At 40.5% G+C, this 21126-nt stretch overlaps 1 protein-coding gene across 3 annotated transcripts in view; it reads left to right on the top strand.

The window, feature by feature from the left end:
• The window catches only part of rerea (arginine-glutamic acid dipeptide (RE) repeats a), a 122737-nt gene extending 102453 nt beyond the window's left edge, over positions 1–20284 (top strand). For all 3 annotated transcript variants that reach the window (XM_079803456.1, XM_079803457.1, XM_079803458.1), the window contains 11 exons: positions 12422–12584; positions 12911–13003; positions 14008–14207; positions 14317–14478; positions 14575–14688; positions 15477–16873; positions 17767–17989; positions 18084–18804; positions 19570–19740; positions 19826–20006; positions 20102–20284. In XM_079803456.1, the coding sequence (XP_079659582.1) occupies positions 12422–12584; positions 12911–13003; positions 14008–14207; positions 14317–14478; positions 14575–14688; positions 15477–16873; positions 17767–17989; positions 18084–18804; positions 19570–19740; positions 19826–20006; positions 20102–20135 (3459 nt within the window). In that variant the 3' untranslated portion in view covers positions 20136–20284. The remainder of the gene's footprint in view (positions 1–12421; positions 12585–12910; positions 13004–14007; positions 14208–14316; positions 14479–14574; positions 14689–15476; positions 16874–17766; positions 17990–18083; positions 18805–19569; positions 19741–19825; positions 20007–20101) is intronic.
• The last annotated feature ends 842 nt before the right edge of the window (positions 20285–21126 follow it).

Genomic DNA, 21126 nt, shown 5'->3' with positions numbered 1-21126 from the left:
ATGAATATTAGATTTAACAGTGCATGTTAGGTGCTTGAGCGGGCCCTGAGACATATTTAGTCAAAACAGAAACATGACTGTTTATATAATATTCAGTTACAGCTCTGTACAGCTACAAACTTATTTTAAGCGGCAAACGTTATTTGTTAAACTGCAAATAATATTTTTTAAATGCATGTTACTTTGCATTTCACAATATTCGTAGGAGTTTAAGGTTGTTGTTTTTTTGTTGTTATTAACATTTAATAAGGTCATGGCTGATCCAGTCTCACCATGTCTCTCCAGTGCATGAGTAAAGTTTAGCATTCCTCTGTTTAGATCAACATGACATGAGTAGCTTGTTGATGAACACATTTAGAAGAGATCTAGATTATTATTTTTCTTTCATCAAACGCTTACCATTAATTTAAAATATAATACTTTTTTGTAAAACATTGTATTTATTGGGTTTTGATATTAAATATCAGTACAAAATACAAATTAGACTGTGCAGATCTTTCCCTATACAAATCCCTATGACACACCCCAACCCCCACCCATATAATACATTTTAAATGTTATTTATTCGTTTTAATTTATAAATAATATATATTGTATATTACATTCTTATATGTATTATATTATTATTCTTATATTCTATAGTGTATGTATACATTCTTATAGCATTCTTAAGTACAGTATGATTTGTATATCAAACATGTTTTTATCAATGTTTTATCAGGTCAACCTCAGTGTCATGTCAGATAGACTGAAACACAAGCTCTGGCTAATAGGTTGGTTATCAAGTGTATGTTTTATGGGGTATTGACTTCGCTCAATGATTAGTCAATAAAGAGGATCCCTGCTAGCAAGAGGGAAGCTGTGTAAGGGCCTGTCACCCTTAAAGTACCACAGTCATTGATAGTTTTGCTTAACTCTTCATGCTGAACAACACGTATTCTGCTGGCCATTAATTAATATTTAAAATGAGCCCATGTATGACCCTCTAGATGAAAGAAAAAAGTGAAATACAGAGTAAATAATTATTAACTATTTAATACCCCCTAATACCTGCTTGGCGAGTGGAGTGGTGCACTTTTGTGCTGAAAATTGTTGATTTTTATGTTGACCAGCAACAAGAAAATAATACTTGAGGGCTTTAAGAATCCTGTAATCCTACAAATTAACATTTTTATATCATCATTTTAGTATTAACCGGATACTACGTTTTCTTTTTCTTTTATCACTGGCAGTATTCAGATGAAATAATGTTTTGCAATTGTCTGCATCATGGAAATAATTTTTTTAAACTTTTTTTAAATATAAAGTTGTTACCCCTGACAAAACGTTTAAAAATTATTTACTATCAATCCCTATTCAAATGGAGACTTTTGTTCCATTTATGTCATTATATACATGCATACATAAACAAGCCAGTCTCTAAAAACCAGAACAAGAAGAGAGAATGATGGAAAAAAGGAGACATGGAGGCACAACAGTCTTGCTCAAGGGCAGGGTTGAGGGGTTAGTTCAATATACACTAAGAACGGCGAGTGTTCTCTAAAAAGCCCCACTTTGCTTAAGATTGAAGTCGCTTTTGTGCTGAAAGCCAGCTCTATGTGCAAGTGCCAGTCAATACCCTGCGGAAAGCTTGATTTATTTTCTCTACAATCCTTCTCCCTCTCTCCCATTTCTTTTCCCAAATCTCTTTCTTGTGTGACTTTGAGCATATTCTGAAACTCCTTCCTTCATCCATCCAAGATGAAAACCTTTCCTGCTACTCAAATGCCAGCCTTTCTGGTGAAGACTCTTTCCTGTGAATTTCTTCCAGGTCATCTGGTCCAAGATTTGATATGACCGTAGCGTTTTTAAATGCCCAGGGCCGCGGAGGGTGATACAGTGCAGCTTTTCTGCCTCTCCCCATTTCCCCCCTCAGCACTTATTAGCTGGGTTTCTCATAAAGAGCCGGTGCCAAGGCTAAGCACCCACTGCTGTGCAAACACACCAGGCCTGACTAGCTCTTTGGAATGCTTTTATATGAACTCAAATAAAAGAGGAAGTTGGGGAAGTGGGTGTGTCGTCTTACTGTCTCTGCTCTTTTCGCTGCCTCCATTTCCTCCACTTGAAAGACAACGTCATGGAATTATTTGTGTTCTGGTGTAAGAAATGTTCCCAAACAAACCTGGCATGATGTGTCTACAGATCGCAGATAACACGGCTTTGCAGTTCTGCCCAGGTGCTGTCCCAGAAAGATTTTTTTGTACTTCATTGATTTAGACCTATTCATTTTTAATTATTGCTTACTAATGAAACCATAAGCACCGCAACAGAAATTTAAGCTGCAATTCGAAACAAACTATTGCAGGATTTTCTTTGGTTATTTATAATGCATTTTAAATGCCCAAAAGTGTTTTCCTTTTATTTAATTATTTGTATTTGACAGCTTATTATTTAATGGCTTTTTATATTAATTATTTATTAGACATTATTTATTTTTTATTAATATTCTTGTGGGGTTTTTTGTTTTAGGGAGATATCCAGATGCTTCTCATATTAATGGGCACATTGGTCTGTCCCTGGTAAATCTGAAATTCTGGTATGATTACATCGCTTTGCGACAAGTCTGTGTGCTTTTAACCTTTTGGAAATCTGCCCCTGGCTTTTTAATACTAGGTAGACCCTTGTTTTAAGAGGGTGCAGACTAACGGGTAACACTCCAAAGCTTGATTAAATTGCACTTGCAAGAAGAAAGGACATTAGGTTGTACAATGGAGACTCTGTAATGTGGGGCAAGATGTATGGGGGACATTTTCCATCATGTTGGAAAAACAGCCATACCGTAAAGCAGTCATGGCATAATCCAGCTGCATTGCTGGCGTTGCAGAAGATCCAATTGTGTATAAGGAGGCAGCCCTGGCCCTCCGGGCCCTGTAATTTTCAAGCTAAGATGGCCAAGATGATAGAACTGTTCTCGGCACAACCTTGTAGCAGATGTTTGCCCTGGTGCGATCTGTATAAATGTCAAATTGAATTCATTGCAAAGATGTTAGCCCCGCAGCCAGTGCCCTAGAGAGGCGCTTGTGTGATTAGAGGTATTCAGGGTTGGGCACTAATTAAAATGGCTAAAACTGGCGGCCTGCTCGATCGCCAGCAGCTGTCCAGTCGTGATAAAATTGTCTGCTTGTTTTGGTAAATGTTGTTTATGGAAATGTTTTTGATCTTGGTGTATTTGGCCATTTTTTTATGGTTTAGACTTCCTCTTGATATACAAATATATCACAAATAAAACAAATAAATAATAATTTTTTGTTTAGTGTGTATGAAAAGTGTGCATGCATAGCCTGTGTTTTGTTTGTTGTCTGGCTTTCTGAACAAAGCTGTGGCTGTACAACTTCATCTTTTGGATTAAAGAGATCGACCCCCATCAAAAAGTCTTGCTGTGCCGTACTTTTGCCTCCATTGGCTAAAAGAGCTTAAAGCAGGGAAACACAACTGCTGATTCCTCTGCTTGTGCCTCGTTGACCTGCAAGCGCACACGGCTTATTCTTTCTTTTCCAACAGAAAGCGGCTGCGCAGCAGGGATTCGCTGTCTATTTAACATCCTTTTACACCTCGCTCTATCAGCCAAGGCCATTGTAGTGCACATTTTTTTTCTCTCGCATTTGCCTGATTTAACCGCAAGGTTGGCAGTTGTGTTTGAATGGACCTGTTTTTGCAGTGTGCTACATTGTTGACTTTGGAGCAAGGTTACAGTAATAGACGTCTCCTTTCAATGTGATTTCTGTTCTCAGACAGTATAACAGTGGTATTTATTTTGACTGTCAATATGGATTGCCTGGAGTGTTAAAAAAAAATGGTGGCAGCAAAAATTGGTGGCAAGGCATTGAAAAAAAAAATGGCAAGCTATCAAATGAAATCTTAGTGGTAACTGTAAACACACTCTTTAGTAACTTTTTCTTAACAACAAAATTAGTGAGCTTGTGCAGATATTTTGTCTCGTGTTTGTGTACAATAATATGTGTGTGCGTGTGTATATAATATATATATATATATATATATATATATATATAGTGCAGTTAAATTTGAAATTGAAAATTATATTAATAGTTACAATGTACAAAATATTTTTAATTATTATATTATATATATATATATATATATATATATATATATATATATATATATATATATATATATATATACATATTTTAAATAGTTTAATAAATAAAATGTCTTTATTTGCAGTACAATCTTATTCATATTTTATTGTTGATACAGGTTTTTGTCATTATTAAAAAAAAAGTATATTGTACTTTATTAAATTGTTGAAGACAACAGGCAAGTATCCAGCATTTAAACAGTTAAAAAGTACAGTGCCATAAGTGAGAAGTGTGTGAACTTATTTTAACTTTCTTTGTGTGTGTGTGTGTGTGTGTGTGTGTGTGTGTGTGTGTGTGTGTGTGTGTGTGTGTGTGTGTGTGTGTGTGTGTGTGTGTGTGTGTGTGTGTGTGTGTGTGTGTGTGTGTGTGTGTGTGTGTGTGTGTGTGTGTGTGTGTGTGTGTGTGTGTGTGTGTGTGTGTGTGTGTGTGTGTGTGTGTGTGTGTGTGTGTGTGTGTGTGTGAGAAAGAGGCTTGAATTTGTCATAACCTCTGCATATCTCTCCCTCCTGCATGTACATGGGCACAGTCACGGGCCAACTCAACTAATTAATGTTAACAGCTGCACATCGCCTGTCTGTACTTAGTGACCAAATGTTCTCGTATCAAAAACATTGTTTAACCCAGCAAATGCTTTTGAGGTTTTCTTCAGGCTTGCTTGATTGTCTGTTGCTATCGTCCTTTTTTTTTCTCCCCCCTCACTGCCCTCCCTTGCATTCTCTGCTGCTCTCCTTCCCCTGTATTTGTCAGCTACAGCCTTAACCGTTTGGCTCACTGTCAAAGCAGGGGCCTTTTGTGGCTTCGTCACAAATCTGCCAGGAAAAACAGAAACCATCTGTTCAAGTCCAGGCCTGAGTGCGGATGAGTGTATAAATACAGGAGTTTAGGCCTCACACCCGTCCTACACACAGACGCACACATGACCAGAAGGTCCAGCTACGGTTTCTCCCGAATGGTCCGCTGCAATGAGGAAAAAGTGTAATCTGTTGGAAATTACAGTCTGTGCACGCATGCTCGGTTTTCTCGAGGTGAAATCAGAGTGAAAAAGCGTTTCTCTGTGCCATGATAGGAGGTAAGCCCCTTCCTTGTCAGATAATCCACCCTCCAGAAAAATTCTGCAGATGGAAGCATTCTGAAATGTCTCATAATTCCAAGCTTACGTTGTCAGTATCTCTCGCTTCCTGGCACACACTCCTCTCTTCTGCTCCGAGATTCGGGGCTAATGGAGGAAATTCCACATACACAAATAGCTTTACGCATTTATCCTGGCTCTAGCTATTCGGGAAAATGTATGTATTTTACTTTGAGTATTTGTGCTATATTTACAACAAATAATATTAAAAATTAGGGATGTAATGATTTACTCAACTCAAGATGCGATGCGGTTCACGACACTAATTTCACGATACGATTTTCTGACCATTTCTTTTTAACAAAATGAGATTTTAAGGCAAATTATAAAATGAAAGTGTCCTTTTATTTCTCAGACAAAATTCTGCATATTTCTTTTTTCAATATATATTTTATGTCAAATAATAACTCAATTTAAATTTTAAAACAAATCCTCAAAAAGTCCCTTCAATGAGATCTTCCAATGGTGTTTTCTTGGGAGGAGGTTTTTTCAGCTTCTTCACCCTCATCCTGCACTCAGGAATAGCAGAAATAAAAAGACTAGGTACAATTTATGTAGCCTACAACCGTTACAGGGGTTTCACACTGTTATAAAGGCAAGATTTTAATTATAATTTGTATCATTACACTTGCAAGAGTTAGAAAAACAGAACACCTTTAGATAAATATGCCATAATAATCAACAAATTATTGGGGGGAAAATCCATGTACACATTTAAATTTAAAATTTATTAAAATAAATACAACTCCTGGATCTTCAACTGACATGAATAGTCACACATTTGTATCAATTTTCAAGTTAATCGTTACATCCCTATTAAAAATGCTACAGACCCTTAACTCTTTCCCCGCCAAACACTGAATTCTCCGTTATTTGTGAGAAAATGCTTCCCTGCCAAACAGAATTTTCGGTTATTTGTGAGAAAACGCTTTCCCAACAAACTAAGAATTTTCTTGAGTTTCCGTGTTTTCACTCTTATACGGTAGGGGGTAGTGATGTCACGGTACCAAAATTCCAGTAGTCGTTACCAATGCCATCAAAATTTTACGGTACTCTGTACCAATTTCACTACCACAGATACATTTAAAAAAAAAAAAAAAATTATATTTATATATTTAAAAAAAATATTAAATGTATTAAGTTTATTATTTATGATAATAATCATAAGTAAATAATACATAAACATTTAAAGGCTGTATACTGTTTAAAAGTAAACATTGTTTATGAAAAAAGATCAAGTGAAATATTCAACCATCTAGGCATAATTATTATTATTAGTAGAGACGTATTATTACATAGAGACGTAGCTAAATCTACTGTAGGCTAGCTTAATATATTGCCAATTAAAAAAAAATTTAAACAGAACTTTTATTTTGAAATGTTGCCGTGAAGACCTTTGAGTGTCTGTGTTCATGATATGACCGTTTTCTCAAATGAAACCGTGAATTCTCATGAAGTGACGGTTTATGCGTTCGTGTCCTCATATAGTGACACACAGCAGAGACTACAAAGACAGCGAGTGTCAAGCGTGTGTGTCCGCCCGTCATTCACACAGAGAGGCAGAACATGCAGGAGTGATATTTTAATAGTATTTTGCAGTTTAATATTCACAGACACTAGTATATATTTGGTTACAGTCTGGAACCCTGCACTCAGATTAACACGGACTTAACGTGACTGAACGCAGCTGCGGGTACTGAATATACTCGGGAGTCGGTCCTACCGGTACTACAGAAATGCTGGTATCGTCGCATTTTTATAATTTCAGTACCGAAGTACCGGTACTTGTGACATCCCTAGTAGGGGGGCGCTATTACGCATCTTCTGAATGAGTTCAGAATCTCCTGATCAAAACACAGGCGAAGACGCAGAAATTAGTGATCTCATATGCAAGCAGATGCATATGTAAAATAATGTGATCATCAACATTAATATATATATATATATATATATATATATATATATATATATTAGTGCTGGGAATCGCTTAAAAAATTATCCCAATTAATCGTATTGTTTTCTGTAATTAATCGCAAGTTTTTAATATTTTTGGAGTTTTTAATATTTTGATATTGTAGTAATTTCAGTTACTCTCCAAATTAATGTAGAAACAATTTAAAGACAGCATATTTTAAATATGTGGTGTAATGCATCTTTTTATGAATGAAGGCCAGTATCACTGATACTAATGTCTCTATGAAACATTAATGACATTACATTACAGTATAAATGAAAGCTACCAATTTCAACATTTATTAGGCTGAAACTTAATTTATTATCTTGTGTCTTAATTTATTTTAAGTGAACTTAAAGTGGGTTAAGCCACTGAACTGATATGCAGAAGGTTGCTGGTTCGATCCCAGTGGTCACCACCAGTGTGTCCTTGAGCAAGGCACTTTACTCCACGTTGCTCCAGGGGGATTTTCCCTGTGAAGTGCACTGTAAGTCGCTTTGGATAAAAGCGTCTGCCAAATGCATAAATGTAAATGTAATGTAAATGTAAATAAACCCATTATAATTTTATATTTACCTGTGGCCTTCCCTGTTAGACATATACAGAAATGTAATAGTTATCAAACACCTTTTTTAACTGCATAAATAATAAATTAAATATAGATGAATCATCTTTTCTCTGTTCCCTTTGTTCTTTGATGAACATTAATGGCAGACATCATTAGTGCTGCTGTCACTTTAAGATCGGCGGCTGCCGAACATGACGCGGATCTGACACGCTGTCACGCGCATCTCATTTTCTCACGTTCATTTAAGGTGTTATTTAACTCATTTAAGACTCCTAATATGAGAATACTCGACAAAACTGGCATTTTGGCAACATTCTTATTGTTGTTGTTATTGTTTGTTCAAGAGCGAAAGAGAACTCAATGTGTGCACGATACTGACGCAACTAGGGATCTGATTGAGACGCAGCCACACCGACAGGCCACTGACATACAGCGCATTCTCTTGTGTCTTGTCGAGCTTAGATTGTTTAAAAGCATTTCTATAAATAAGAGTGTGATCGTATAATGTAACGCTAGGCAAAAATGTATATAAAAACGAACGCTGCGCTAATTGCGTTAAATATTTTTAAAGCGTTAAAATAAAAAAATGAATCGCCCACATTAACGCGTTAATTTACCCAGCACTAATATATATATATATATATATATATATATATATATATATATATATATATATATATATATATATATATATGTGTATATATATATATATATATATATATGTATATATATATATGTATGTATGTATATATAGTGAGGAAAATAAGTATTTGAACACCCTGCTATTTTGCAAGTTCTCCCACTTAGAAATCATGGAGGGGTCTGAAATTGTCATCGTAGGTGCATGTCCACTGTGAGACATAATCTAAATAAAAAAAATCCAGAAATCACAATGTATGATTTTTTAACTATTTATTTGTATGATACAGCTGCAAATAAGTATTTGAACACCTGTCTATCAGCTAGAATTCTGACCCTCAAAGACCTGTTAGTCCGCCTTTAAAATGTCCACCTCCACTCCATTTATTATCCTAAATTAGATGCACCTGTTTGAGGTCGTTAGCTGCATAAAGACACCTGTCCACCCCATACAATCAGTAAGAATCCAACTACTAACATGGCCAAGACCATGAGTACCATGTGAGTACCATCCCAAGAACACCATCCCTACTGTGAAGCATGGGGGTGGTAGCATCATTCTGCACATGGGACAGGGCGACTGCACTGTATTAAGGAGAGGATAACCGGGGCCATGTATTGCAGGATTTTGGGGAACAACCTCCTTCCCTCAGTTAGAGCATTGAAGGTGGGTCGAGGCTGGGTCTTCCAACATGACAATGACCCGAAGCACACAGCCAGGATAACCAAGGAGTGGCTCTGTAAGAAGCATATCAAGGTTATGGCGTGGCCTAGCCAGTCTCCAGACCTAAACCCAATAGAGAATCTTTGGAGGGAGCTCAAACTCCGTGTTTCTCAGCGACAGGCCAGAAACCTGACTGAACTAGAGAAGATCTGTGTGGAGGAGTGGGCCAAAATCCCTCCTGCAGTGTGTGCAAACCTGGTGAAAAACTACAGGAAACGTTTGACCTCTGTAATTGCAAACAAAGGCTACTGTACCAAATATTAACATTGATTTTCTCAGGTGTTCAAATTCTTATTTGCAGCTGTATCATACAAATAAATAGTTAAAAAATCATACATTGTGATTTCTGGATTTCTGAAATTATGTGTATATATATATATATATAGCAGAGGCTGTTATTTCTTTTGATATTTTGCATGCTCAGATATTCATACAAGAAAAACATCTACATCTTTTGCCCATCTCTTTACGTTTTATTATTAGTGGTTGTTTGCTTTTTTCCCTTGCCATGCCTTTTTTACACTAATGTTTTGCACATATAAAGAATACAAGGACATGCTTAAATTTGACATTTTGATGCTCACTACAGATAGCTGAGAGAAATCTCACTTTTGTTTCCAACAAACCTACCTTGACACACAAGTCCTGGCTTTGTTATTCGAGCTGTCAGTCTTAGCACTTGACACTGACTCACTATGTGCATCCAGCTTCACAGACTTCCACTGCAAACAGAAACTCACAGGAGACATTTCCTCCCCCAGATGTCATCTTTTATTTTGCTTCACAGTAGGACATCTCCCTATATAAAATACTAAATAGCTTCTTTGCCCGTCCTATGTTTCTGTGCAGCACCTTGAGAAATATTGCAACGTTTTGTTTTCTGTGGCGAACAAACCAGCAACGTCTTGACAAAGAATGGGCAGCACTGAAACGGGTGAGGGATGAGAAATAAACCCAGAGCCGTGACTTGGCACAGCCCCTCCATGCTTCTAATCAAATCATATTTCCTCTTCCATCTCCTCTCCTCCAGCTTGAAAGGGGATTTTTCTATAGCTCTCCATCGTACAGTTATCACCCGAGGAAATTTGTCATCATCACAGATGATCCTCTCAAAACATTTCATCACTCTTTTCATCCTTGTTCCCCCACTTCTCTACATATTGCTCCAGCAGATTGTATTAAACATCGCTGCGTTATCTTCGCCCGTGGTTGTCAGCTCTTTCCCAACCTTGACACCTGTCTTGATAGCCTATAGACTAAATTACTTTTGAATGACCACTGTGATTCCTTTCACAGTGTTATTACGCTGAACCAAAGCAAATTTTCTTCTGCCTTGTAGGATGTTTAAGAGCTATAAAGTGCTTTGGCAAAATTGTTGAGGGCTAAAATGACCTTTTCTTTTTATCTTCTGTAGCATTAAGTTGAGGTTTCATGCTTCAAAGCTCACATCAAATGGAGGGAGGGAAAATAAAAAGCAAGGGGCAACCATGGGGAAGGGGAGGGGGATGCGGTGCCGAACAGTCATTAGGCTGTGAAGAAAGCCAGCCCGCTGTCCTGCTGAACAGTTTTGATCTGCACATTTCAATTAAATTTCACATCATGAAGCCTGCCATCCTTTGGCCTGCACCTGCGCCCTGACCGACCCCGCCAAAAAGCCTTTTGCTCTCAGACGCGGGCCCGGGCCTTTCGCCATTGCACGTTCCACTCATCATATCGGATAAATAACCCACAGGAGCTGGGCTGGTATACTTTAAGTTGAGCTTCTCAGCCTTGTGTTTCTCATTTGGCAAGCATTTGTACCACCCACAAGTAATTGATGTAATTGTGATAATTGATATTCCTTGTTACGTGTGTCCATTGGGCTGCTCAAAGATGGGCTACTCCAAGTCTGATGCATGTGGAAACGTTTTGAGAACTTTTCAGTCAGTCAAAAGCTTGTAAGAACCTGTAAGCATGAGACTTATCTTGTGTGCTTGCCCATGTCAGACATGGTAGCTTCGGTTGAGCCAGCCTCGGTTTTATAGCCTTTCCATCTGACTGCAGCTTTTTTTTTTTGTGATTTATGTAAATGTAATTCATATACTCGAGTGCAGGCATCCAAAGCAAATCTATATGGTTCAGTAAAATTCACTCAAGCAATAAAAAAGCCTATGAATAGTCTGATAGGATTCAAAGTACATGTTTTTCCGCTTGCTGCCAAGAATAGTTAGAAGTGTTTGCCGTAAAGCTGTTAATGTGTTGGGGAGAGCAGCATTTTAATGACCAATTTATGTCAAGAAGAACAGCCGAAGCAAAGAAGGGAAAGCAATCAATATGCATTAAAGACACCCAAGCCCCATTCCGCCTGTGTTTAACAGACCCTGTCAGACCCCATGTCTGTCCTCTTCACTCATTCCTGCAACATTAACACATTAAAGCATGTTAAAAGCTCAGCCATTGACACTCCAATGCAATGTCTTGAAATTAATATCCAAAATCAGCCAAATGATTCAACTGGAAAGAAACCGAAAGGTACAAGAGAGAAACAAGAGGAACTATCACAGGAAAAATTTGTAATTGCTTCTCCACCGGTTTCAGGGCATGTATATTATTTTGAATGTGTCCGGAAAGCGACAGTTAATTTGCGCAGGCCGCCTCAGCAAAGCGTCTTCTGATCCATGATTGCATGTGTTAATGTTTCAGTAGGGTATTGATTTCCTGGCTGGCTTTTGTGCTCGGGATTTATATGCCTTACTCCCTGGCAAGCGCGCCCTCTGAATGTTTGATTAAAGTTCAATTGACTCTTCTAGCGCAGAGGCTTGGAGCCATTTTACTCCCTATTTGTAGCGCCAAAGCTCTCCCTGACATGTTCCTTTGTTTCCATTCAAACGCCTGCCACCCAGGCAGCCACCAATGTACTGATCCTAATATCCCAGCATTCAGAGAGCTTCACTGCCTAATCCTGGGACAGACACGGCCACAGCACAACAAGCTGGCCTGCTGGCAAACCCGGCATGGATTCTTTGTCCAGGACTTTATACCTTCTCCCTTCCTTTCTATCTGTTATCAAAACTAAACTTGTTTCATCAACCAAGTGCAGTGCAGCTGCCTTATCAGTTTGACATTTAAGGTCTTTTCATTCGTTTATAAAGCCGTATTCACATCCATTTGATCAACAATATTTTTGTAAAGTAGCTGAAGAGTTTCTTTGTTCAATTTTATACACTGAGACTTAAGTGTTTGTAAAAACAGCTGGCTCATGGGATTGTTTTTGTTTTCTATCTCACAGGGGGAGCTGATCACCTTTTACTATTATTGGAAGAAAACCCCGGAGGCTGCTAGTTGCAGAGCCCACCGCAGGCACCGCAGACAACCCGTCTTCCGCCGGATCAAGACCCGCACTGCCTCCACCCCCGTCAACACTCCCTCCCGCCCACCTTCCAGCGAGTTCTGTAAGTGCAATCTGCTTCTCTTCCCCCTAGAGACAGGGAACAGACTCTTGTCACAGCTAAACATGACATACCTAAAACTCCCAGGACTAATATGGCTTTTCAGAGCACAGATCTCCCTCTGTGATTCTTCAAACTAAACAGCTGAAATCTCATATCCGATAAGAGACGGAACAGGGAGGTATCGCTCTATTTATGTGTACTATCCTTGTCTCCTGAAAAAAGCCACTGATAATGTATTAAGTGTAGCAGGCCTCCGTTTTGTCTTAAACATCATTTGACAACTACAGTCTCCTATCTTTATTAATCAACATGATTCTCTTTTCCAGTGGACTTGAGTTCAGCCAGCGAAGATGACTTTGACAGTGAAGACAGTGAGCAGGAACTGAAGGGCTACGCCTGCCGCCACTGTTTCACTACCAGTGAGTGCTTAATTTATTATCAAATTAAGTAATATCACATCACATCATATGCTGATATTCAGACCAACTGCATGACTGCGAGTGTGATGCTGCTTTTATGCAGCAGTTTAATAAGTTAATGAGTAACTTGCAATTTAGAAATGAAATGTTTATATATTTATACATTTATTTATTATTTTATATTTATATGTTTTATAATAATTGTACATTTATTTATTTTTGCTCAAATTAAGGAATATCACACCATGCTGATAATTCAGACCAACAGCGTAACTGCGAGTGTGATACTGCTTTTATTTAACTGTTAATTGATTACTCAATCATTTACATTTAGACACTTAAAAATCTTTATTTTAAAAATTATGCATTTGTTTATATTATTCATCTTTTGTCACAAAGTTCATTTAACGTTTGTCATTTTATTTTTATTTCTCGCCATGAAGATAAAGTTTGGTACTGGGAACGCTGCTTGTCAAATCAAATTAGAGCCCCGAACCCTAACTTTTGTATAATTTTGCCCGTATTCTTTGATTTGCTGAGTGACCAACTGTGTGACAAACAACAAACAATGAGTTTTCTCAGTCCTTCAATTGTTCCCAAGGTGAAGTGTTGGAAGAATTAATCTAATAGACTGATACCATGAGACAGGTGAAGACTCTATAAGAGTTCTCCCTTCAGAAGACATTAATAATCCCCTCTGCAGGCCTGTAATTACTCTCAGTTTGAGAGTGCTCTGATGCTCGGCCCCGTCCCTTATCTGGCAGATGGACATCAGAGCGTGTCATTTTTAATTTGATCCAATCTGACAGTTACTCATTTGTTTTTTGCCTCATTAAATCCTCTGACCTGTTGATGCAGGCATTCGTATCGCGTTCACATCTGATACGGAAACAACTTATTTGACCTTAGCATGTCCATGAAGTGTTTGGCTAGCCTTAGAGCACTTCCTGTTAGTGTAATGTTTAATAAGAAGAGCGCAGCTGAACTTAAATTTGTGTTTACAGCCTCCAAGGACTGGCACCACGGGGGTCGCGAGAACATCCTGCTGTGCACCGACTGCCGGATCCATTTTAAGAAGTACGGCGAACTACCCCCCATCGAGAAGCCTGTAGACCCGCCACCGTTTATGTTCAAACCTGTCAAAGAGGAAGACGATGGACTCAGTGGGAAGCATAGCATGAGGACTCGACGGAACCGCGGCTCAGTAAGACACTTAACGTTGCTACCTTTTAGAGCCATTTTAACTACATATAATGTGTTTTTCCAGCATTATTAGCCATTTGTTTAATTAAATATTTTGTTGTTCGGTTCAGATGTCAACGCTACGAAGTGGCCGCAAGAAGCAAACCGCTAGCCCAGATGGCAGAGCCTCACCAACCAATGAGGATCTGCGCTCCAGCGGGCGTACCTCACCCAGTGCAGCCAGCACCTCCAGCACTGACAGCAAGATTGACTCGATGAAGAAACCCAGCAAGGTATGGCCCATGTGCACAGACTTATGCATCGAAATCACACTGAGCATCACAGGAATTTGTTTTCAGAGGAAACATGTTTTCATTTTGTCAAAACAGAAGACAAAGGAAGAGGCGCCATCGCCTATGAAGAGTGCCAAACGTCAGAGAGAGAAAGGAGCCTCGGACACTGAGGAGTCTGAGAGGACAAGCGCCAAGAAGTCTAAAACGCAGGTGAGTAAACTCCTAATAAACAAGCATCTCAATACACAGAGAAAATGAAGATTAGCTTTAACCAGACATGAGTAGTTTCTACATTTTTATTCTGTAGGAAAGGAAGTTTTAGAAATACTTTTAATTAAAAAAAAACTTTTAATAAAGATATTTTAATATTATTTATACATACACATTTTATAGTCTAGTATAAAATGCAGGTAAGTCCTAGTTAACATGCATACTATGTAGGAAAAGAATAGGAAGCATAGCTCTAAACAGAAAAAGAAGCTTAATTTTTTTGTTTTATCTTTGCTTTATAACAATGTATAGTTGATTTTGCAATTTGTGCTGCTGCATTAAAGATGGCAGTTTGATGAGTACTGCTAAAGATCTGTGATAATGCCGAGAATTATTGTTAGCATGGAAATGTGGAATGTGTTTGGGAGAAAAACGATCAACTGGAGGTTTTCTTGGCAGAATAGCTCTCCATTAATCCAAAAGACATTAATAAACTTATACTAAAGTTCACTGAAGGGTTCATGGCAGCTCTATTTGACCCAGAGTCCAATGAAGACACTAGATTTTAGGGTTGTATTTATTTTGGCTGTTAGCTATGGTAACAATGTGATTTCATATTAGAGTGATTTCATATCCTTTAAATGTCATTAGTTCACATTACATCTCAATGATGGTTATATGCAAAGGTTATTTGTTCTTGATTGTGACTGCACCCATTATTTGGTCATTAGCAAACAACGGTATGGCCAAGTTTATTGACTCTTCCTTGTTCCTTCCATCTCCCGCAGGAACTCCGGCCGGACTCGCCCTCGGAGTGTGAGGGAGAGGGCGAAGGCGAAGGCGAGGGGGAGAGCTCGGACGGTCGCAGTGTGAATGATGAGGGCAGCAGTGATCCCAAGGATATTGACCAGGACAACCGCAGCTCCTCTCCCAGCATCCCCAGCCCACGTGACAACGAGAGCGACTCAGACTCCTCAGCGCAGCAGCAGATCCTCCAGGGTCAGCACCCTCCAGTCATCCAGTGCCAGACAGGGGCTTTACCCCCGGCCCCTCCTTCCGCAGCTGCAGCCTCCACACCACCCACCTCAGGCACGCCTTCGTTGTCATCCCAACCGTCCCCTTCCATCCCCCCTACCTCCATGCCTCCTCAGCAGACACCTCCAGCAGGTCCATTGTCTCTCATCCAGTCAGGGGCGCAGAGGCTACCCTCACCGCATTCCCCGCTGCAGGGCATGACTCAGCCTCCTCCACCTTCTCAGACTGGCCCTCAGTCCCTGCAGCCTCCACTACACGGCCCCATGCCGCCCATGGGCCACCCTCTGCAGGCAGGGCCATCACACATGCCTCACCCTCATGCTTTACCTGCCCAGTCATTCCCAATCTGTCAGTCTCAGGTCCCCCCTTCACCTCTCCCGAGTCAGTCCCAAGCTGCCTCACTGTCTCAACAACAGCGACCTCACACCCCTCCATCCCAGTCACAATCCTCCTCACAGAGCGGCAGCCAACCTCCCAGAGAGCAGCCTCTGCCACCAGCACCATTGCCTATGCCCCATATCAAACCTCCGCCTACCACCCCTATCCCACAAATGCCAAACCCTCAGTCACACAAGCATCCCAACCATCCCCCATTCCCGCAGATGCCTTCCAACCTGCCCCCGCCACCCGCCTTGAAGCCCCTCAGCTCTCTATCAACACACCACCCTCCCTCCGCCCATCCGCCGCCTCTTCAGCTCATGTCTCAAAACCAGCAGCTACAGCCTCCACCAGTGCAACCTCCAGTGCTCACCCAGTCTCAAAACCTTCCAGCGACAGGAAGTCAAGTGCCCCCGCCGGCTCCTCCACTCCCTTCCTCTTCCTCTGCCTCACACTCAGCACCTTCTCAGCCACCCTTCCCTCCTCATTCGTTCATGCCAGGCAGCTCGCCCGTCCTGTCACCCTCCACTGTTCCTTCCTCTGTGGCGAGCTCAATAGCTATGCTGCAGCAGCCTCCCTCCTCCATATCCATGCCCCTGCCCGCATCGGTCAGTGCGCCCTGCCCAGGACCCTCTACTGTGCCACCTGTACAGATTAAAGAAGAGCCACTGGATGAGGCAGAGGAGCCAGAGAGTCCTCCACCACCACAGAGGAGCCCTTCACCTCCACCCACCATTGTCAACACTCCCAGTCACGCCAGCCAGTCGGCACGGTACATAAAATCTTTTGGGGTTTTTTCATAATCGATAGAATTGTTTTTAAGTGTCTGTGCACAGTAATAACTACAGTAAAAACATGAATTAATATTTAGATTAGAATATTCCAAAACAATAAACGACAAAAACAATAAATAATCTATTATAAAAACAACTTTCGTAAATAAAAATCTATTTTATTACATTAGTTTGAGTGATATATTATTTACAATCATAAGTATAGTAAATTATACAATTATATTGTATTTATTCAAATGGTATATTAATTAATGTTTGTTACAATAAAATGATAAAAAATAAATATCAAACAAAATAATAAAAAACAATAATTTGTCATTTTATTATAAATAAAATATTGTATTGCATTTATTAAAATGTAATAAAATATTATTTCATTAAAATGTACAATAAGTTTTAAAGTTGCGTTAAAATCAGTGTAGCATCCCAACTAAACCTGCCTCAGCTTCAGCTCCTCTGCAGTCATCAGGCATGGACAGGGCACAGATTAATGACTGCATCATAGCGTTGAAAGCCTCCATCAGAACATGAGCGTGTCTTTGTTGAGCTGCTGCGGCCTTGTCTCGCACTCCCTTGAAGTGAATACCAATAAGCTCACTAATGCACAGAGAGAGCAGCTCATTACAGCACTGGAGATTAAAATGATTGATTGAGTGGCTCTAGTATAGTATAAACGAGAGGACATGCTACAGGTTATTTATTTGACATAAAGTAATTGCCTTTCTGCAAAATCAGCCAGTTCAAATATGTCTGCACTTCCACAGCTTATATATGTCACAAAAGAAGAAAGGTTTTACACAACAAAATGACACTGTCAGTGGTAACTTTAAAAGATTATTCTGATTATTCTGTCCATCTATCCTGTTTACAGGTTCTATAAGCATCTTGACAGAGGTTACAACACATGTGCCAGAACAGACTTCTACTTCACACCACTGGCCTCGTCGAAACTGGCAAAAAAGCGGGAGGAGGCACTGGAGAAAGCCAAGAGGGAAGCAGAGCAGAAAGCACGAGAAGAAAAAGAAAAGGAGAGGGAACGAGAAAAAGAAAGAGAACGGGAACGGGAGAGAGAGAAAGAGGCTGAGAGAGCTGCTGTAAGTTTTGGTCTAATATGTTGCATTAAATGCTGTTTATCTGGTAATTTCTGCAAAGATTTTTCATTATCGATTTCTTGCTTTGTCTTTACAGAAAGCTTCCAGTTCTTCTCATGAGGGTCGCATGGGTGAACCCCAGATGGCGGGATCGGCTCATATGCGGACCTCTTTTGATCCACCCCCCACCACCATCGCCACTGTGCCCCCTTACATCGGCCCTGACACACCCGCCCTGCGCACGCTCAGCGAGTACGCTCGGCCCCACGTCATGTCCCCCACCAACCGCAACCATCCCTTCTTCGTCTCACTCAACCCCACAGACCCACTCCTGGCCTACCACATGCCCGGCCTGTACAACGCAGACCCCGGCATGCGTGAGCGTGAGCTGCGGGAGCGAGAGATGCGGGAGAGGGAGATCCGAGAGAGGGAGATGAGAATGGAGAGGATGAAGCCGGGCTTCGAGGTCAAACCTCCAGAAATGGACAGCCTGCATCCTTCCGCCAACCCCATGGAGCACTTTGCACGACACGGGCCTATTGGTCTCCAACATATGGCTGGCCCTCATCCGTTTGCCTCCTTCCACCCGGGCCTGAATCCACTGGAGCGGGAACGGCTGGCGCTGGCCGGGCCACAGCTACGGCCTGAGATGACGTACCCCGAGCGACTGGCCGAGAGGCTACATGTTGAGAGGATGGCTTCTGTAGCTAACGACCCCATCGCACGGCTGCAGATGTTCAACGTGACGCCACACCACCATCAGCACTCGCACATCCATTCACACCTACACCTGCACCAACAGGATCCTCTGCACCAAGGTGAGAAACCTTACACTCTATTGTTGTGTGCTGAATAGTTGTATTAGGCCCACACGGAATCTGTGTACCCAGGTCTCATTCACAAACTTCTGCACATCCCTTGTGCATTTATGAAGTATGATTTGGTTTGACTGCCAATAAAATTGGTCTGAATCCATTCCACAGAATTATAATCCAGAAAATGTGAAAAATGTCCACAGATTCCATGTGGGCCATCTTTAGAATTGTACAAATGACATGGATTTATTTTAATGTTTAAAAAAAATCTATAAAATGAGGATGCTGTCTCTAATGTTCAAAATGCTTTGTTTTAAATGTATGTGGATATAGGCATTGCAACATTACAATTCACAGTATGAAAAATGTTTAATAATTTTGAGATTTGCTTATGGTTATTTAACACTCTTATGAATTATGCTTTTATATAGAAAAGTGATGCACCGATATTCAAATTCTGGCCAATATCCATAAACAGATGATTCGTGTCATATTGCAGATAACCGATGAATTGCCAGTATTAACATTTTATAATATTTTGTAAATGGAAAAAAAAAAGCATTAGCTTATGCCGATGCATTAAAATAACATCTCCAGTATCGGGAAATAGGCAATATGAATATATTGTGCATCTCTGCTGTTGAATATTATTATTTTATGCTTGTCATTTATGCGTGATGTTCGTTTTGAATATCAGTGCTGTAAGAATGTGTGTTTCTGTATTGTATTGACTATGTACCATAACAAAAAACTGCTGACACGGAGTAGGTGGTGGTGAATGTCTTGTGTGTCCCCCAGGTTCTGGGGCACACCCGCTTGTAGACCCACTGGCAGGCGGACCGCACCTCGCCCGATTCCCCTACCCACCTGGAGCCATCCCCAACCCCCTGCTCGGACAGCCCCCACATGAACACGAGATGCTCCGGCACCCTGTGTTCGGTAAGACGCATACACAAGCAGGATTTCATTCTTTGCAGCTCTTTGTCAAAGCATCAACTAATGAATCTTGCGGTGTAATCCCTAGGCACTCCATACCCCAGAGAACTCCAAGGTGGGCTACCACCACCCATGTCAGCGGCACACCAGCTGCAGGCCATGCATGCACAGTCTGCAGAGCTACAGAGATTGGCCATGGAGCAGCAGTGGCTACACGGTCATCACCACATGCACGGAGGCCCTCTGCCAGGACAGGAGGACTATTACAGGTCAGTCCCCCAGTCAAACCTTTTTCTAGAAGGTATCTGTGCTTCAAACATGCGTGATGATAATACCATACGTGCCTCTTCTCACTGTATTCCAGTCGGTTGAAGAAGGAAAGCGACAAACAGCTGTGATCAACCGTGGGCTCCCAGAGGATCAGCAGGACACAGGAGGTCACGGCAGAACAGTCACACACAGGAACTCGCGTGTTCTAGGGACGTTTTCGGTTCGGCCAAGCGACGAGGATCGTCTGAGGAAACTTCTTTCTGTTGTCAGCTTTCTTCACTATTCTGGACTTTTTTTAAGACATTGACTTTTTCGGGGGGTTATATATCGTTCAAGTAGTGACAGCGTCCTCAAGACTGGTTGTGACTTTCCTGCATGAACATACTCTGAGAAGCTTCCCTGACGTCTTTTGTAGGTGCTAGAAAACCAGATACTTTGTCACTGTGCTAATTGGGGGGAAAACAGAGGAACAGAAAAGTCGGGCCATTATATCTGAAAAGTGCTATCTTAAATTCAATGTTTATTTTAATACATTGTAGGAGGTTTTCATAATGTTAAGAAAAGCTGCAGCATGGCATTTTTTGAGTCTGTAAATAGTATATAAATATATATATATATATACATATATAATTATTACTATTATCATAATTATTATTAGGTGTGGATTCCTAACAGATACGTTAGACCTCCGATATAATAATTTTCTGAAGTGTCATCCCTTGTTTCAGAGGGGAAGGAGATGGCACCGTCAGAGCAGGTAACCATGTCAAATGGTTCGGTCCATGTAAACGGGGTTCGCTGGGTAGAATGGTACCGGATTTTAATCCAAACACCTCTAGAGGTCAAAGCTCAGATGACTTTTTTTATTTGTGTTCCTTTGTTTCATATATCGACAGTGTATGACAAGCACTCATGACATCATGACCATATTTTTTATTTCATTGCTGAACTCCAACCGAGTTCGACATTCAAAACACTTGAAGGAGGAGGAGGTGTGACGCCTCGTGAGTATTGGGGCAAGTAGCCCACTTGGAAAGAAGAATATTGCACTGATTAACCTCAGTTTTTCTTTTTAAACTACAATTGGCTTTCCTGTGGCTTAAGTGTCAGCGAGTGCAT

This window comes from Gobio gobio, assembly GCF_949357685.1.
Source record: "Gobio gobio genome assembly, chromosome: 21".
Classification (NCBI taxonomy): Eukaryota; Metazoa; Chordata; class Actinopteri; order Cypriniformes; family Gobionidae; genus Gobio; species Gobio gobio.
Note: the sequence above shows the minus strand (reverse complement) of the source record. Positions and strands in the feature narration are given on the sequence as shown.